At 32.9% G+C, this 18,041-nt stretch overlaps 1 protein-coding gene across 2 annotated transcripts; it reads left to right on the forward strand.

The window, feature by feature from the left end:
• The first annotated feature begins 306 nt into the window (after positions 1-306).
• LOC144845935 (regulator of G-protein signaling rgs-2-like) lies at positions 307-16,986 on the forward strand. Of its 2 annotated transcripts, none has more exons than XM_078703456.1 (6): positions 307-804; positions 10,319-10,605; positions 10,801-10,860; positions 11,530-11,591; positions 12,153-12,319; positions 12,694-16,986. In XM_078703456.1, the coding sequence occupies exons 1-6, from the start codon at positions 772-774 to the stop codon at positions 12,883-12,885; spliced, it is 801 nt and encodes a 266-aa protein (XP_078559582.1). In that variant the 5' UTR covers positions 307-771; the 3' UTR covers positions 12,886-16,986. The 2 variants fall into 2 exon arrangements, with proteins under 2 accessions (XP_078559582.1, XP_078559583.1); XM_078703457.1 differs by having other exon boundaries at positions 10,319-10,497.
• The last annotated feature ends 1,055 nt before the right edge of the window (positions 16,987-18,041 follow it).

Genomic DNA, 18,041 nt, shown 5'->3' on the forward strand with positions numbered 1-18,041 from the left:
CCGGTTGCAACAGCTAAGAACCAGAGCTACCTACGTTCGTAGTACAGTATAAACAAATCTCAGCAACCAGTTTTTAATTAACACACGGACGGTTGACCTCTACAACGTATTGCAGCTGGCCTCTATATCATTTTAAAAATGAAATTCACATCACAGTTAAACCAAATAAATTATAGAAATTAAAAACTAAATGGAGAAAATGCAATTTCTTTGAGTTACCATTATGGTAACTCAAAGAAATTGTAGCAAACACATTGGCCAGGCCTACTGACGATCAAGGAATGTCGACTCTCGGGCCAAAATAAAACAAACAACATCTATATATTTTTATGGAGACAATTTGGATGCACATTACTTATATCTAGACGTCTAATGTTTGCTCAAATACGGTACATCAACAGCCTGCTTTTATTGTGACCGTATAGTTTGTAGAGTAAAACATGCTTGCTCGCTAGTCATAGGCCTAATTAGCCTTGGACTGACTTCGCTGGCAAATAGTGTATTGATGCGGTTGCCGGGGCGATATATTGTGAGGCAGTGCTTCAACTCGCTTGCGACGTGTGATTACATTATCATAATTACCACAGTCAAGCTGTGTTGCTGATCGCGTCTTCTACTCCCGCTCTAGTGCTTGTATTGCCGTACAGTAGATTTTTAATAAGCATCTGTCGTAGCCTACCGCCATCTTAACCCGCTTTTCCTTATTTTGCATTGTAACTCCTACTAAAATGTACTGGAAGTTGTGCTGAGAATTGCTTCAAGACTTGACCCATGCAGCGACCCGCCTGGGAAGCGACGACAACGGTACGTACTTACATATTTACACGATTTTTGTTCTTGTACTACTTTACATAGGTTAATTCCAATGTATATTATTTCTTTGATAAGACAATCGTTTTACAGTTATATCGTACTTGTAATAATCGTGTGTATAAAACAATTTTATGCTCATGTTATAAATGTGTTTCAAATTAGTATAATCATTATTATAGTATGTAGTAATAAGCTATAAAATGAGCGAGATGATGTAGGCCTATATGGATTTTGAGTATGAAAAAAACAAAGAAATCGCCTTGAATAAGACTGACCTTTATCTTCTGTTTTAGCCTACCGGCACTTTAGTGTATAATGGTACAATGTTGCAACCACTCTACTGTATGCATAGAGAAAAGAAAACAATAATGGATTATTATAATGTGCATAATCACAAGTATCATCAATAGAAGATGATACAATTTCTTCTATGTATGTAAATATATAAATTAACACTATAAATATCGTACACATTTATAATTAATATATATATATCAACAAAATGAAACAGAATTAAGCATAGCATAATAAATAAAGGAAATAAATATTATACTATTTTACTATATAGAAAAAAAAAGGCAGCATTTAATTATGTGGAGTGATACATGGTTTAATTTTGTTATTCTAGTATTCTGTTTTTTTTTTCAATTTAAAAAATCGGTTCAGTCTTTTTGGTTTTTTAAATCGCATGAGAACAACCTTTCATACAATTCAGACCCAGTGAACACAACATAGAGTGGACCCCAGTAGTTCTCATCTCTCTCATGTGCATTTATTTTGAATGGAAAAAACCAGTTCGATTTTATAGTAATGTTATCATCCAACCAAGAATAAGGTGTAAAACACTGCTAATTTTTTAGTATAGCTTTATAATTTAAAAAGAGCAAGCTTAATGTGTCGTGAGCAAAAATGATGGGATTCGAACTTCTTCTCACGCTAGTATAGTTCATTGTATTTAGTAGGGTATAATAATATTGTCATTACAGTATTATAATGCAGGCCTAATATCTCATTCCCTGTTAGTGTTCATGGTGTCATAGTTCAATATTATCGGCCTGTTGATAATATCATATTTAATTAATTTAATTCAAATGAAAACTCTGATAGTGATAATTAACATAAAAAGCAGGTTGATATTTCTTGGTGACATTTTTGTATTTCTGGGCTTACAGTAACCCACAGATTACACCGTAATTTCACATATCATTCCTGAATGAATTAGGTCAATTAATATATTATAATTGATAAGTAATTGATTACAAATGACTACTGCTCTTATTATCGTGTTTACACACATATTGTACTATGGTACCATTTTGTTAAACGAAAGTGTAATCGTATAACTACTTGCTGATAAAACTGTTTTGAGACAACGTTCCATTGATAAGCTAACTCAAGCTCAATGATTGCGTTCATTCAAAAACAGACTTTTCATCAAAACAAAAAAAAATCTCTTCAAAGTTATAAATCAATAATAAAACAAAATACTGATATGGTTAATATATTTTATGAGAAAGGCCATATTACCAAAATCAAATGTAAAGCAACAACATGTTTATTGCAAACATTTCTTCATAATCCATGAGTTTACTGCTTCACTCTACAATCATTCCATACAATATTAATCGACGTAGGCCTATACATAGGTAACGATCTCAATGTCAGATCTCTCTATACGCTAGAAAACTTATTCAAAATAATGTTGATTTACGCATGTTCATCATGCTATTCTGCAAGTTCAAAGAAAAGCAAGTTTTGCAAAATAATATGGTTCGGTTGTACTTTATGAAGGGCCATAGTTAATACAAATTAAGACTATAAAGTTGAATAGAGTTCATAAGATTGGTACTGCTACACCGTACTTAAATGTTAACTTTAAGAGTTTGAGTTTGTGATGAGCATAATCATATATATGCATGTTTTCTGCTTTTTATGATTATACCCTTTTAACCATTTCTTTAATATTTCTTGTAATCTTATTCTCATACATTTTTCTTGTATAATTGTTTTCGACAGAATAAATAAATCAATGATCTTCTATCCATGATTTTGAAATAGGGGAATTAGGTGCTGAATTACAGGTGCTGAATTAGGTGCTGAAAGTCTTATATTTTAAAATGTAATAAATTGCGAATTTTAGGAGCTGGGTATATCCTCCTATTGGTTCTTGAAATTTCAAAACATTTTTGAAGCATTCGATTATTTTTATAATATTGATTCATCTGTTCATTGATCCATGTTTTCATTACAGTATTAATTCACTTCATTTTATTCAATTGTTCAAATATTCATTCACGTCATTATAATATTAATCAGTTATTATATTCATTCAACCATCTCGTTCATATTCATTCCATTCGTTGCATTTTGGTGTGTGTATACAACAGCCGATTCTCCCTTCAGTATTTAGATTCTCCTCGTATAGTATCTGGCAAATTATTTTGGTTATTTGTTATGTACTAGCTACTGTAACATAGACATGATGTAAACAGTAATACTACTTACAATATACTGTACTTCCTTCTTTCATTTTATTTACTTTGCCTCAAAACGAAACATAACAATAGTACCTGTATTAATACAATACATGGAAAAGGAAAACAAACAGGCAGAGGCATGATTCCTCAAAAAAATCAATTATCTAATAGGTTTCCTATTGCACTGATTAGAGATAAAACCTTTATAATATAAACACAAATATATAGAAATTGTTTTTGGTGAAAATAGCTTTGGAATATATTATGTTTATGCACAATAATAATAAATAAATTTGATTGAAATTAACTATATTTTGGGGAGGAGGGTGGAAATGAAAAGACACTATAATAATAAATAGTAAAATATAGAACAATCTTACCAAAATATAATTTCAAATTGTTATAAATTCTAAACATTTAACATTAATGAATCTCTCATTTCTTTTAGTATTAGTACCGTAGTAATTACTCTCATGTGGAATTTCACAAGGTACGTTTTGCGAAAGTCGAATGATATTAAACTGATTTTGATATACCGAAACTGGTAATAGGCTATACGATTATTATATATACCTATAATTATTATAATTCAAGTTCAGTATCGCAGCATTAGTATTTTTTGTTTACAATACAGGTACACAAATATATAAATACAGTGCAAATATGTTGTTCCTTCTTTACTCAATTATCTTAAACCTTTCACGGCAGTTGAACGTTGACATTTCATTACAGATTGTTTAAAATACACCTTACAGTATTGTATTTGTTTGCTTATTGACAAAGTCTTTGTCATTTTCACCGACTCGCCATTTGTGTATAATACAACACAAATCCTTACCCACAAGGTCACCATCCTCATGTAATGTTCGGAGCACTAGCATGTGCATTAAGGATTTTAACTAAATTATGTTTTACTTTTGTTTAACTCGGTCTAATTAAGGTGGTCATGGATTTACTGAAATGCAGTCAGGGCCTATGGGCCTACCGTGTTGGAAACAGCTGATGTTAAAGCTAACCAAAATCGTAAAGGCCCGAGGCGATACTCGTTTCATACTTATGGGTGGTCAGTCTATGTCTGCGGCAGGCTATAATAATAATAATAACAACTTTATTTTAAAACGGATGCAACACTTGAAACACCAGATTGGTGTTTTTCACAAGGCCGTTACTTACTGTAAAACTATTTACACAAGTTATCTACAGTACATATGATTCAAAAACTATACAAAAAGAGACAAAACTGTAGGCTACAATTTAAAAAAAGATTTCATGAAAAACATAGAGTTTCAGGTATATCTTATCTATATATATATATTTATTAATGTATATTAAGAGCTGTAGGCCTAATTGCATTTCAGTCTATATCATTTAAACTATTCCATAGCTTTGCGCCAGAATATGAGTAACTTTTCTTTTTATACTCAGTTTTTGGTATATGTAAACTTAGAATATCTTTTGATCTAGTATTATATGTTTGTTTACGTTCATAGGCTCATTACATTTGAACATTGCCTCTCTTTTAATTAAATTAAAAGGCAAATAATAATCATATTAAAGTTATAAACTAGCCCACGTGATGATTCATCAGGCTACGCATAACAACTACACATTTATTCCAAGAATATACTGTAGGCCTACGGCACATAATTTATGTATGTATTATTTTATGTGGCTATTCAATACCGTACCAAATGTAACAGATACGAGCACTTCAAGACTAAAATCGAAAGAAAAAAGGGCGGGGAGCCTAAATTATTAATTAATTATTCACCTGAGTTTTAAGTTGTTGACCTCCTACCAATAATTGACCCATAAAATCAACTTACCACCTTGTTAATTAACTAAGCAAAAACTACCATTAGAACATGCTTAGAATAAGTTTCATGACATCCACCATTTTGAAAGACCAATATCATTATAGAAAGAAGCAATTATTTTTATTTCGAGTTATACTATGTCCTGTCGAAGACATTCTGAGTCTTATATAAAAGTAAATTTGTTAAACCATTGTCAGAAGATTGAGTATAACATTCGTTACACGGAGACTAAAACGTTTGAAATTTAATCAGGAATTGAAATACTGTATACACTATGTTTGCATATTGGATTATATTTGTATAGGCCTACAGTATAAATTGTATTGTAGGCATATACTGCTTGATGTCGATATCTCAATCCGTAGTATTCTGGATTCATATTCTTTCACCATTCATGATGATGTTGATATTAATTAAATTGGGCCTACCGGTAATAGTAATAACATGTCAACAATTATGTTAATTTATTCATTTATGCACACACTAATCTAAATAATGATTATTATATATACCATTGTATTATACTCACAATATACAGCCCATTTACAGCATACCAGCTGTTTTGCTCTTGGCCAATCCATTCAGGCTGCCGCGGTTATGTTAATTATGTTTGTATATTTGTTGTGTTTGTATGAAAAAATATAGATGCTTATGTTAATGATGTCATGATGATTGTGATATAAAATATATAAAAATAAAATCTAATTGTAGTAACATACAACACTTTAGGTTTTTCCTCCATGGTAAGACCAACTCATGTTATACTTGTCGATGTCCTTTTTTTCCCGCTCATATTCTCGTTTTTCTAGCAATTTTTAATTTTTACCTATATGGTTTGCATTGTTTAAACATAATACTTATACTTCATGTTATGAGAATCCGTAAAAAATGTTGTTTATTTTTTTTCCAAAACACACAAATGTTACCTATTCCTTTTCTCCTTACATTTCGGCTTGTACTTTTCAAGCATGAAATAAGACTTGTTTAAAACATCTCGTGCGTATGTTTGTCCGATTCTCTGTGAACAGGGTTGTCACATTTAATAAGAGGATAGTGAATGAAATCACAAAATGGTTATCATTTGGTATGCCTAAATTGTGAATACAAACAGTTATGCTGTGACTCCGGTAATATTAAATAATATAATAATTATTTATAACAATGCTTTTGTTTTTAATTTTAAAATTATTCCAATCTTAGTGTGTTTCTTTGTTTCGACTGAAGCCTCTTATGTTTCCTTATATTATGTAGTATGTGGCATAAAACAGTTGTTCTTGGTAATAGGTAATATGGTTTATAAACTAACCGCATTCGGTAATCTAAAGATTTAATTGATTGCCTCTAGTATAATGAATTTTGATTGCTTCCTTCTATTCATCTGTTATTTAGATCATTCACTGATTTAATCTTACAGGCCATTGCAGTTGTTGTAAAGTCATTAAGTTGTGTGGTTACGATTCAGTGTATACTGCAGCCAGGGAGGCATAGATACCTCCCTGCTACAGCACACCCTAATATTACAACATTACAACACATACCACAAGATTAAATGAGATACAAATTGAAACTGAAATAGGTTTAAATATTTTCCTTATTATATTCATACACTTTTTAAAGCCGAACCTGTAAATCGTCTCCCACCCCGATGTGCCGGTTCACTTTTCACAAACAGGGACATGTAAAATAAATCTCCCTGCACAAACATACTTCATCTGTTTTCATTTGGCCAGCCATTCAATTCGTTCATTAAAAACTAGGTTTGCGGTACACCATGTTTTTCCAAAAGGAAATGGTTATGAATGTCTCGACGTTACGGTTTTCATGCTCAGGTGAGTTGGAAACTAATTTATTTTATAACTTACTTTACAACTTTCTGCTGAAACCGTCTTCAGGAGGAGCCTATTCTATATACACGTGATGTACCACAAACACAACTTTACTAGTCATTAATCATTATGTTCCTATATTAAATATGTTAATTAATATATTATATTTAATTTTGTTTGTTTTTTTTTAAATAACCAACTGCATGTAAAAGTATACTGAAATTACCATTTTTTAGGTGAGTACTTACCTGCAATACCAATGGGGTTTTTAAACAAATAACAGAGATAAAATAAATAATGTTTACAATTTCAATTTCTATCAAGCAAACATGTCTGCCTTTTTACAGCTATCCTGTAAGTGACCACCATAAGAACGATTGTCCTGTTTATGAATTTTATGAAATCCATTGAGTTTGTTGACTGAATACATTTTTTTTAATGAGCAAAGGCCAAGCAAGGAAAAAAAGTTTTTGTTTTGATTACCGGTAATGTGATACAGATGATATAACAATACACATATAAAAGCACGAATATACAAGCTAAAAATAAAAACGAGTAGAAAAGTAGCTTTTGATGGCTTTTCCTATATAACATTAGCTTAAGTTATTCATTATAATAAAAATTGGGTAGAAAAGGTAAACCTCTATACATTTAATCCTCTACATCGTATATAAAAAGTCTTTACAACCATGGGGGATTTCCCGCATATTCATTCTCATTATGTGTTATGACAGGAAATAACTATAGTGACATAAATAGAGCAGTATAAAGCGAGTTTCGTCTGTCTGTGACAGAATGTGCCATTCAATGGGTAAGTTAAACTCGGCCTTCTATTCGGCAGAAATGTGTTTGCCGCGTAAATTGTACCCGAACATTAGTGAAAGTGTTGGTCCAAACGACCTTCCGCTAACCTGCTGTTAATAATACATGTTCAATCCGTGATATTACGCTTCGATTTACACACGATCCATTGTACGGAATTTGGAATAGTTATAGTTAGATAACCGTTTTTCATGATTTTATCCGGCTACACGAATACGGACTTCGTGTCAGTGTGAACGTACATTCTAGAATATATCGATGTTGGGGTTTGTCCAGCTAGGCCTACATTGTAGCTAAGATATATACAGTACTGTATATCTATATTATACAGTGTAGCATAGGTGAAATTTAAAAAAAACCAATTTGGTACGATAGCGTTATCAAAATCAAACATGAAGATGACAATTTCGGAAGATAATGATTAGGGCAACAAGATATAACATTTGGAAGAAAATTAGACATTGGAATCGCGGTGTTTTAAATTTTCATAACTTTGACGAAAGAGATGAAAAAACTACTATTTAACTTCAACTGGCCATATGTTAACGTCACAACATCCGATAAGCACAATTTGTATATTTCATATCTACATTTGCAGCTTTCATAATAAGTTATAAACATCAAGATCATATAATATACAGTCGGTGAAATTACACGACCCAAGTTGGTCGGTATCTTTACAATGTTCTACATTTTGTTCTTTTCTGACATTATAACAAAAATTGAGGGAGCCAAACATAACATTTATGAGATAAAAACAGGTGGCGTAAGCCAGAGGGAAAAAATATGTTATGGTGTGCTCTCCCTGCCTCAGCACTAAGGCCCTGCCACAGCCTTGGGGTCGATTTCACGACATCAAATGTATTGATTTTGCCGCCTCATGATGTGGTGGAAAGGGGGACGTATAATTCTGTGACCCCCAGACACAGTAGCTCGCATAGCTTTAACTCTATTCCACCAGCGTAGGATTCGAACCGCGACATTCGTATTATTAACACGAGGCTGAGCTAACCGGTCATCTTGTTTATAGATAGGTTAATACGGTACTAATTTCGTAGCCTCAAGAAGAAGTTCATGAATATGCATATTTATGACGTAACAATGATTACTTATAAATAGACTATTTTCAGCTGTCCAGTCATGTACTTTCTGGCGGGTATTGATCTGTTTTGAGTACTCTCAGCTTTACCTTGGGTTCGAATCGCGGATTTTTTTTCTCTCTTTTTATGGAAAATAAATATTAATTATTTTTCTTTTATTTTGAAGGAGAGATATTTAGAGGGTTACGTTAATTTAGGTAAACTATCTTTGCGATTCCCACCGTCATAAATGCATAGTCAACTGTCATGATGCATACTTAATCACTATATCTATTTACAGTAAACGCTATCTATTATAGGACTTCTTGCACCGTAGGCAATTTGCCACCGCGGCCTGTTTCCAACCGCCTTCTGTCACATTAAAAATGCATACAAAATAAAGGCAAATTGTCCACAATTCTGCATGAACGAGTCTTGCACCACAACCTGGAAGTTGACTACCGTTAGCGGCGCCAGACCCAATAAATTGAAATTTCATATAACTAATGCCCCTTCCCCATTACGCCTCTCATCTCGTGTCACTTGTCATCACAAAATGAGGAAATTATTTTTGTTTTCACTAGCGGAAATATCTTTTTCAGACACCAGACTGTATAAGAATACCGATAATGATCCAACCTCGCCTCGTCCCGATCATATCCGGTAAACTTTGTTTATGTAACCCGTTATTTGTTTCTGGGTATATTCAGTATATTCATGTGGTTTTCTTTGTTTACCGGCAAGTTACAAACAACAACCGACAGTACATGTTTACTTAATGCGCGCTTCAATATTTGTACCTACGAACACTGATAAATTAACACTTGGCCTAATACTTCAACAAATCGTAGAAATAAAATAGTTATTGTCAGAAGTAGCTATGCCTAGTACTGCCAATTAAAGTTGTCAAAATGATCAGTTTCATGTTTGAATGGTGTGACCATGATTCAATAATAATAAGAAAAACATTTTTGTTATAGTGAAAGCGACTATAAATTATTTTATACCAATTTCTTTGAAACAAACAATATTTCAAATGTAAATCGTGGATAGACAATATATTTAATTGTGCGTTTTTGTTGTAGGCCTATATTCTAATAATTAATTGTAATAATTATTATTATGGGTACGTAGTACGTGTACTTCGTGGAACTGATGGTATGGTGAGGGTATTCTTGATTATGTATCATATGTGAACTTTACATCAACTTTAAAACGACGATCTAGACAGTTCGTCAACTTTAACCCGAAACGTCATTTTATCTGTTGCGGAATAGACTATTGTTCTTACCTTGCCAAGAAAGGAAATAGTAGAGATTGGTCGGTACTTAGGTATACTGTATTCTATTTTCAGGTCATATCCATTTTTTAGTCAAACGTGTTTCATATATTGTCTTTATTACATCATTTAGTAATCAATGTTTACGTTTTGTGACGGTGTAAATAATAGAAAAATAAGTAGTTGTTTATTTTTGTCTTATTAGACTTGGACCTTTTGTCGGACCAAGGAGCGATATTCGGCACTGTCAATGAGGACCGAAGGAGAAGAGTTGAGAGGGCCTGGTACGGCGTCTGTGAGCAATCTTGAGGCAAACGAAGATGAAGAAGAAAATTCACCTAGGGCTTGTTGTTTCTGCTGGTGTTGGTGCTGCTCGTGTCGATGGTACGTAGTACATGGTCGATCATGCTGCCGACTGAATAGCAGTTGCAAAGCAGATAACTTGACACCGGCTGGAGTTTCATTACAGAAATGTGAAGTCGGTGCCGAGAGGTAACATAATTAAACTGTTTAGTTTAGTTTCAATAACAGCAGTGAAAATATTTCATTTTTGACTGTGCGATTGTTTTTGTTTATTTATACCGAACAAAGTCTTCCATAACATGATTAGATACAAAAAATACAATAACATAAAGATTGTCGATATTAATTTGTTGTTTTATTATATTATATTCTGGTTGTTTACAGTTTAACAATGAGTCCAAGTGAGACTTCAGCATTACCAGCTTCTATGCAGACCAATTATGCGTAAGTATAGGGGCCGATTTCAACTAAAAAGGAAGAAAACAAAGTATATAGACAGCCTACATAAGTTGATATGCATTAGCCTAAAGCTCTGTCTACACAGGACACATCACAATGTTTTGTCACATAAAGTTTGATAGTGTTACACTATAAAACTTTATGTGACAAAAAATTGTGATGTGTCCATATATGGACATGATGTCATACCACTACCATGTTTGAGGATACCACTACCATGTTTGAGGATATCACTACCATATTTGGAAACATCACATTTTTTTTCAAAATAGTTTGATAGTGTAGACAGAGCTTAACTATAAATAAACGATGTTTGGTGTAAATAACTAGCAAAAACCATGTTTTACTATTGTTTAACTCTAATGACCCTATACTAAATGACTTTAATGATACTTGACCTTTGAACCCAATTTGTGAACTCTTGAGGCACCAGTCACAAAAACTCACAAAATTGTAATGAAATTAGTACTACCGTTGCCACTATTCATACTTAGGAGAATTAGAGTTGGGCAGCAACACATGATACCAAATTAACCAATCAAGCAGTTCGGATACAGTCACGTGTGTAATAATATCGAATATTAGAAAGTATGCATATTACCCATAGTTTGTTAGTATATGCAAATAGATAATAAATATATTTCTTTGTTGCAGTCCGACGGAAGAGGAGTTACGGGCGTGGAGTCGTAGTTTTGATACGATGGTGAGAAGCACCAGTAAGTATTATCAGGGAGGTATTATCAATCTTCTTTTGTATCATTTGAACGAAACTACGCAGTAGACAACCAATCGAATTTTTACACACAATGGCTGTGTTTCCGCAGCCAAAACAAAATTATCGTGCGCATTATCAGTCATTACCAAACAACCAATTGCCCAATCAGATCGCAACAATTTGTTCTTTAGGTCAAAGGTTAAACATTATCGCATTTATCCGATAATTATCTGATTTGAATGAGAAAATTATCGGATTTTTCTTTAGTGGAATCGGTTGAACCCCGTTTCCAGATGCAGTTTGTCGGTTAATTATCGATTAATTTTTGTCTTTTGCGGAAACACGGCGAATGTATAACAACTGGTAATGAAAACATTTAAATCAGTTTCAAAGATATATTAGATCAAATTTTCCGACCTTTTTTTCCATTCTGATCTCTATTCATATGATAACTGTAAACTTTTTGAAAAATAGGAATTTTAAGGAAGAATTAATTGGAGCTGTAGTAACTACGTAATGTTTAAATACTATTTACAAAGTGATTGGCGTTTATTCTTTATAGATGGATTACGGGCATTTAGAGAATTTCTGTGTTCAGAATACAGTGAAGAAAATTTAATGTTTTGGTTAGCATGCGAAGAGTTGCATACACTATCTGAGGCAGTCAAGATTGAGGAACGAGCTCGCATTATGTATGAAGATTATATCTCAATATTATCACCTAAAGAGGTAGGCTATAATCACTTTGGTTTCAACTAACGATTATGGGTGTAAGTTTAAGGACTTCTGTGTCCGTAGCAATTGGAGAGACGCCGTGGATGAAACGATAACGTGCTGCGAACGTGTTCAGATAAGTAGTGGGTTCAAAATTAGTATTTCTGGATTGAATTTTAGCCTATTTAAGGCTACTGTTGTGATGAAGTCTCGGTTGAGGTTTATGGCGGCCGGGATGGGAGAACAATTCCTTGAAATAATGTATGTACTTTATTCAGTATTCTGGCATAGGCCTATGTTTCTCAAGATTATGTCGAAAGTACTTCGAAACCGTTCTATTATGATTGTTTTTCATATTGCAATTATTTTTTTTACCATTCTAATTTCAGGTTAGTTTGGATTCAAGAGTCCGTGAAATTGTGAATCGCAACATGGTAGACCCGACAGTATACACGTTTGACGAAGCACAGAAACAAATATATACCCTTATGCAAAGAGACTCTTTTCCTAGGTTTTTAAATTCCAAACTCTACAAATCGCTGCTGCTAAAATCCCAATCTCAGCCTCAAGGGAATTGCTAGATGGAACTTAGTGGATTGTTGTAAAAAGTGGACAAGGCCCAATTGGCAAGATTGCCATACGAAGAGAGCTTTCACTGACAACTCAGGTTATGCTAGTTGTGTTTTATAAGACGTCGACTATCGCATTATGGATACAAGTTATTTCAACCGTAATGTTGTTGCAAAGAATTGTCAAGGATTGAGCGAGGATTATACACGTTTGTGAGCAAGATTTAACGCGTTTGTGAATGTAAATCCAATGCGTTTGACGGATGATTCAAAGCGTTTGAGTTCGCATTCGTTAGGCATTTGTGATGGAGAATTCAGTGCCGTTTGGCGAGAATTCAATGTTCAATGAGAAAATGTGTTGCGTTCGAGCGACATTTATTTACGATTGTAATTCAATGCATTTGACAGATAATTCTACGCAAAAATGTTGAGCTATAGTTAGAAGAATGTATTTGGGTGTTAAACCAATGCATTCAAATGAGAATTCAATGCGTTTAAGTATGAATTCAAAGCGTTTGAGCAAAAATTCAATGCGTTTAATCGTAAATCTAGTACGTTTGAATTCAATCACGCATTAACTTCATCATTTATCATCAGAATACGTTGCACATCAGTTATTACGATTTTTAAAAATTATCTTTGCTTGGAAACGATAAGACGCGAAATAACAAATCGATGAGTGAAGACATCTTATTTCTTTTCTAAATATTCTTTTTGACGACAAATATTTTCCACGTTAACTTGATCTATAAGTACCAAGTCAGTACGCTAACACACTTCCATTTTACTAACAATATGGTTACAGTCGCATCCATACAGTAGTTCGGCCATTCCAGTTGGTTTTAATGATTCTACATTACGCAAGCATATTTTTGACGGTCATTGTGTTACAGTATCGGCAACTGGAATTATACAATGAAAACACGTCACTTGTTTAAACAAATAGGGAAATGATGATTGTATTAAAAACACAACAACACTCACAAAAACAGGATAATAGTATCAGGAAATAACTGTCATACAGCACTATGTGATAAGATCTGTTGTATACAACGGGCGCGTGTAACCATTGTGACTGTATACCTGTTTGACGTTTTCCTTTTTATCAAAGAAGTTACTGTGTACCCGATACAGTATTGAGTAATTTTACTATTTTTTACTCAGAAAACGACACATTTGGAACCATGAATATTCTACCTGATGGTGTTTTTATAGGCCCATAGCGTGTTAGAAAATAATAAAATTAATGATTTTCTTAGATACATTTTATTTGAATTTTAATACTATACGTATAATGTTTTACTATTACTACGTTTTAAATTTAGTATAAGAAACTTCAAACAAAAATGTAAATGCTTCCAGTTAAACTTTTTACTATCATAAAACATTACAAACTAAATCAATGTAGCTAAATAGTGTATAGATATAGGTCAGAGTGAATTATTCTTGTGAGTAATATGTGTAGTTTATTTATTTATTCAGACAGTATTGTTAAGCCTCACACTATCAAACTGTCAAAAAATGTGATGTGCCCATATATGGACATGATGATGTCATATCACTACCATATTTAAGCATAACACTACCATATATGGGCACATCAAACTTTTTTTGACACATAAAGTTTGATAGTGTAGACAAGGCTTTAATTTTACAATCAAATATTATTATGATCTTCGGTGGAATATAGGTGCTTTACTACTGGTGCTAAACCGTAGCCTTACCTTATCTAATTTAATAAAAATTGATGCGTGCGTTCTGCTACGAATTGCGTTATTCATTACGTCAACGTTGAGTTTTCGTAGTTGTCATTGGTTTGACATAACGGTACCACATCTTCAATATTTGCAGATGTAAATTGTGCATATACAGTTTTTCCCGAATATATAGTCCCATTTCAGTTTTCGTTTCGAATACCATCATGATACTAACCAACGAAGAACGCCGCCGAATTATGTGTGATAAACTCAGCTTTGTATTCCCGATAGACCTACCTTAACTATATTTTAAATAAATAAATTAATGTTTATGAACGAATTAAATGTGGAAAATGTTAGTTGGAATTCATTGTTCTATTCGACATGGATTCATTCTTTCTACGAATACAATTATTCTACCCATCAGAAAATACAACACATTCATTATTTATTATTTATATAATGCATTGATGACACCCGAATCTTGCTTTATCTTCACATTTTTGTCCAGTATCATAGGCAATTCCATAATACAGCACCTCATGTGCATCACATGTTGTGACTGTATCATGTAAGGTTAGTATAAGGGTTAGGTTATGGTCTAAACATGTGATGTATCACGGTATTTTCATGTGATACTGGACAAATTTAAATACAGTACCTGGAATCGGTTAGTTTTGGAAGTACTGTACTGTAATAATAAAATAATAAACAAAAAAAACAATAAATAAAACCGGTGAGATATTAAATATATTACATAAATACCGTCACCTGTGTATATACGAGAACGTGATCGGTCGACATGGCATCACATGAATCGAAACGTTATATTGTCCGGTCGGTAGATGACAAATATTGACCGTAATCTTGCGTCATTGGATACGCTTCTGGAAATGTAATCCCTCGAGAAAAATTATTTAATTCCGATGATCTTCAATATTATATTACACTTCTAAACAGGCAATATCTGTATGATAGTATAATGTTACAGTAAATTCATGTGTGAAATGGTACTGTCATTGTTAACACGCAATTTCTGGTGCTATTGCAGAGAGAGTGTAATAACATTTGTACTTAACAAAACGTAGCATCGTTAATTGTTGGGATGATATATAAAATATAGGCTACAGAAACATCCTTTAGCAGACGACTGATTTGTATGAAATATGACGTTACACATTATTAGGGGTTCAGATTTTACTCAAACACCTCATCAGATCACATGACTATTTTTCGAGTAGTGTTTTGAACAGCATTTTAGTTGTTAGAAATATATTTTCTTGAATCAAGTGCTGTGTAAAACCATCAAGACACTACCATTGTTGTAAACATATAGCCGTAGCCCGAATTATTTTCTAATTGTAGGCATACCAACAAGGGGAGAAAGGGTACTGTAAATACATGCAAGTATTATTAGCATCAGTAACATTTAAGGTCAATTTACACAGACGAGTGGTACAGTAATTTGTAAGTAGAAAACAAAAATAAAGAATATATGTTAACTCTTTATTATATTTCATGTGCACTTACACAGTAAAAAAAGCAGAGCGGTGAGCAGAAACGCACTCACGTGGTTTTCCCGCTTACCGTTACCGCTCGTCTGTTTACATTGGCCTGTCATCATTTATGAATAACCAAGAAAGTTTCTTTCTTTTGTTAAAATTAACATTATTGAAATCAGACATATATTTATACGGTATAATGTAATATTGTTATGTCTTTTTACTACCGTTGGTATGTCTACACATGCGTGCAATTGAATTCAGTAGATATAGTCATTTTAGCAGTTATGGTTTCTGTTCGGTTAATACAGTATTAAAGTCCGTATTAGAAAAGGCCTTTTTAAAACTTGTTTTCCCAATGTTCAGTAATATACAATGACATGATATGAAGAAAACATTATGTACCATTTTAAAATGGGTTAAATTATGCTTTTTCTTAACTTTAATAATTTATAATTTATACACGCAGCAGATTACTGTATAGACTTGCGTTCAATTAGGCCTACATTCGAACATTTTCACCAGAGAGCAGTACGATTAGAATGCTCTCTTTAGTCAGAGACTTAATAAAGAGCAAAAAAATAGTTAATTTAAAGCCTCTTGGTGCCGACTTGTACGTATTTAATAGTATATGTTTTACTAAGATACGCTTTGCATACGTTTGTATACATGTTTTTATAATACGCCTATATACACACATTAGTGTTGAAAGTTGATATAATAACTATTCTACATCGTTTATAGGCCCGAGTTTTCAACAAATTGGTATTTATCTTTCAATTATCAATGTCTTTGAAATTTTGTTATTTTGAATTTTTTGATGTCAAAAGTTGTTCTTTGTAGAAATATGTGACGTCACAGTATATTGTTCAGTTTATGCTAATTAGTAAAATATGAAAATAAAGACACTAGTCGTTAAACATGTTTATTATTTATTTATGTGGAATACAATGTACTGTTATGTTGATGTCTTTTATTTTGTGTATACATCTGCGTACTCGCGCATTGTTAATCTTTAAGCTTTGCTGATGAAAAGTAGAAGTGCTTGTGAGTGTGCCAGCTTATTCTCATTTTATTTGTGTGTCTAGAAAAATTATTAAGTTCTTCACATGAGGTACATATGGAAAAAGACATCGCTACATGCAAAATTGTGTCGTGTCCAACATAGAGAAAAAGAGTGTTCAACGAGTATTATAAGCCTGGTTGTTGAAGCGGAAATATGTAATTATGTTATTTTTAATATTCCTAAATAATAGATTGACTATCAAGCTACGAGTTGGTGACAATGTGTGACGTTTTGCGGCAACAATACATACAATAACTAGATGTTTAACTCGTCACAATAGTTAGTTTATCCGCGCTGACAGTACTTTTTTTAGGTACAGTATTTCTCCACAACACTTGTCGATTCTTTACGAGAGCACTCGCTATGCTCAAGCTACCGATGATGACCACCATACATTATACAATTGCTTTTGAATCTCAGTTGGGAAGAGGGTTCTGTTCCTCATTTTTACAGCTTTACTCATCCTCAGATTATAAATTACTTAATTTCCAGTATGTCACATGGCTATCACATTTTTACTAAATTATATAATACAAAAATCTTCGGAGATCCTGCCTAGCCAATTAAACTACAAGATAGTGGGCGTATCAATGTGATATCTGTTGCATTGTATACTTGAGAACTAGTTCTGTTGCACCACCATACCACACCGAGGGTAGATTCCGGGCGCGATTTTCTGTTGGGTGGCGTTTTCTCATTCTCCCATATTCTCATTGTCATTCATATTAGGCCTAAATTAATATTCCAGCTTGTGTAGCCTAATTTGTTACTTAACAGAATAGCGTAGAAACATAGACGATAATTGATAATCAAAATAGGTGTACCGCACAGATCACACAAAAATTGTATTCTGCATTTCTTTTATTCATACAGTGCGATTATACGCTTCAATAAAGATATAAA

The sequence above is a fragment of the Antedon bifida genome, chromosome 6 (genome assembly GCF_963402885.1).
Source record: "Antedon bifida chromosome 6, ecAntBifi1.1, whole genome shotgun sequence".
Classification (NCBI taxonomy): Eukaryota; Metazoa; Echinodermata; class Crinoidea; order Comatulida; family Antedonidae; genus Antedon; species Antedon bifida.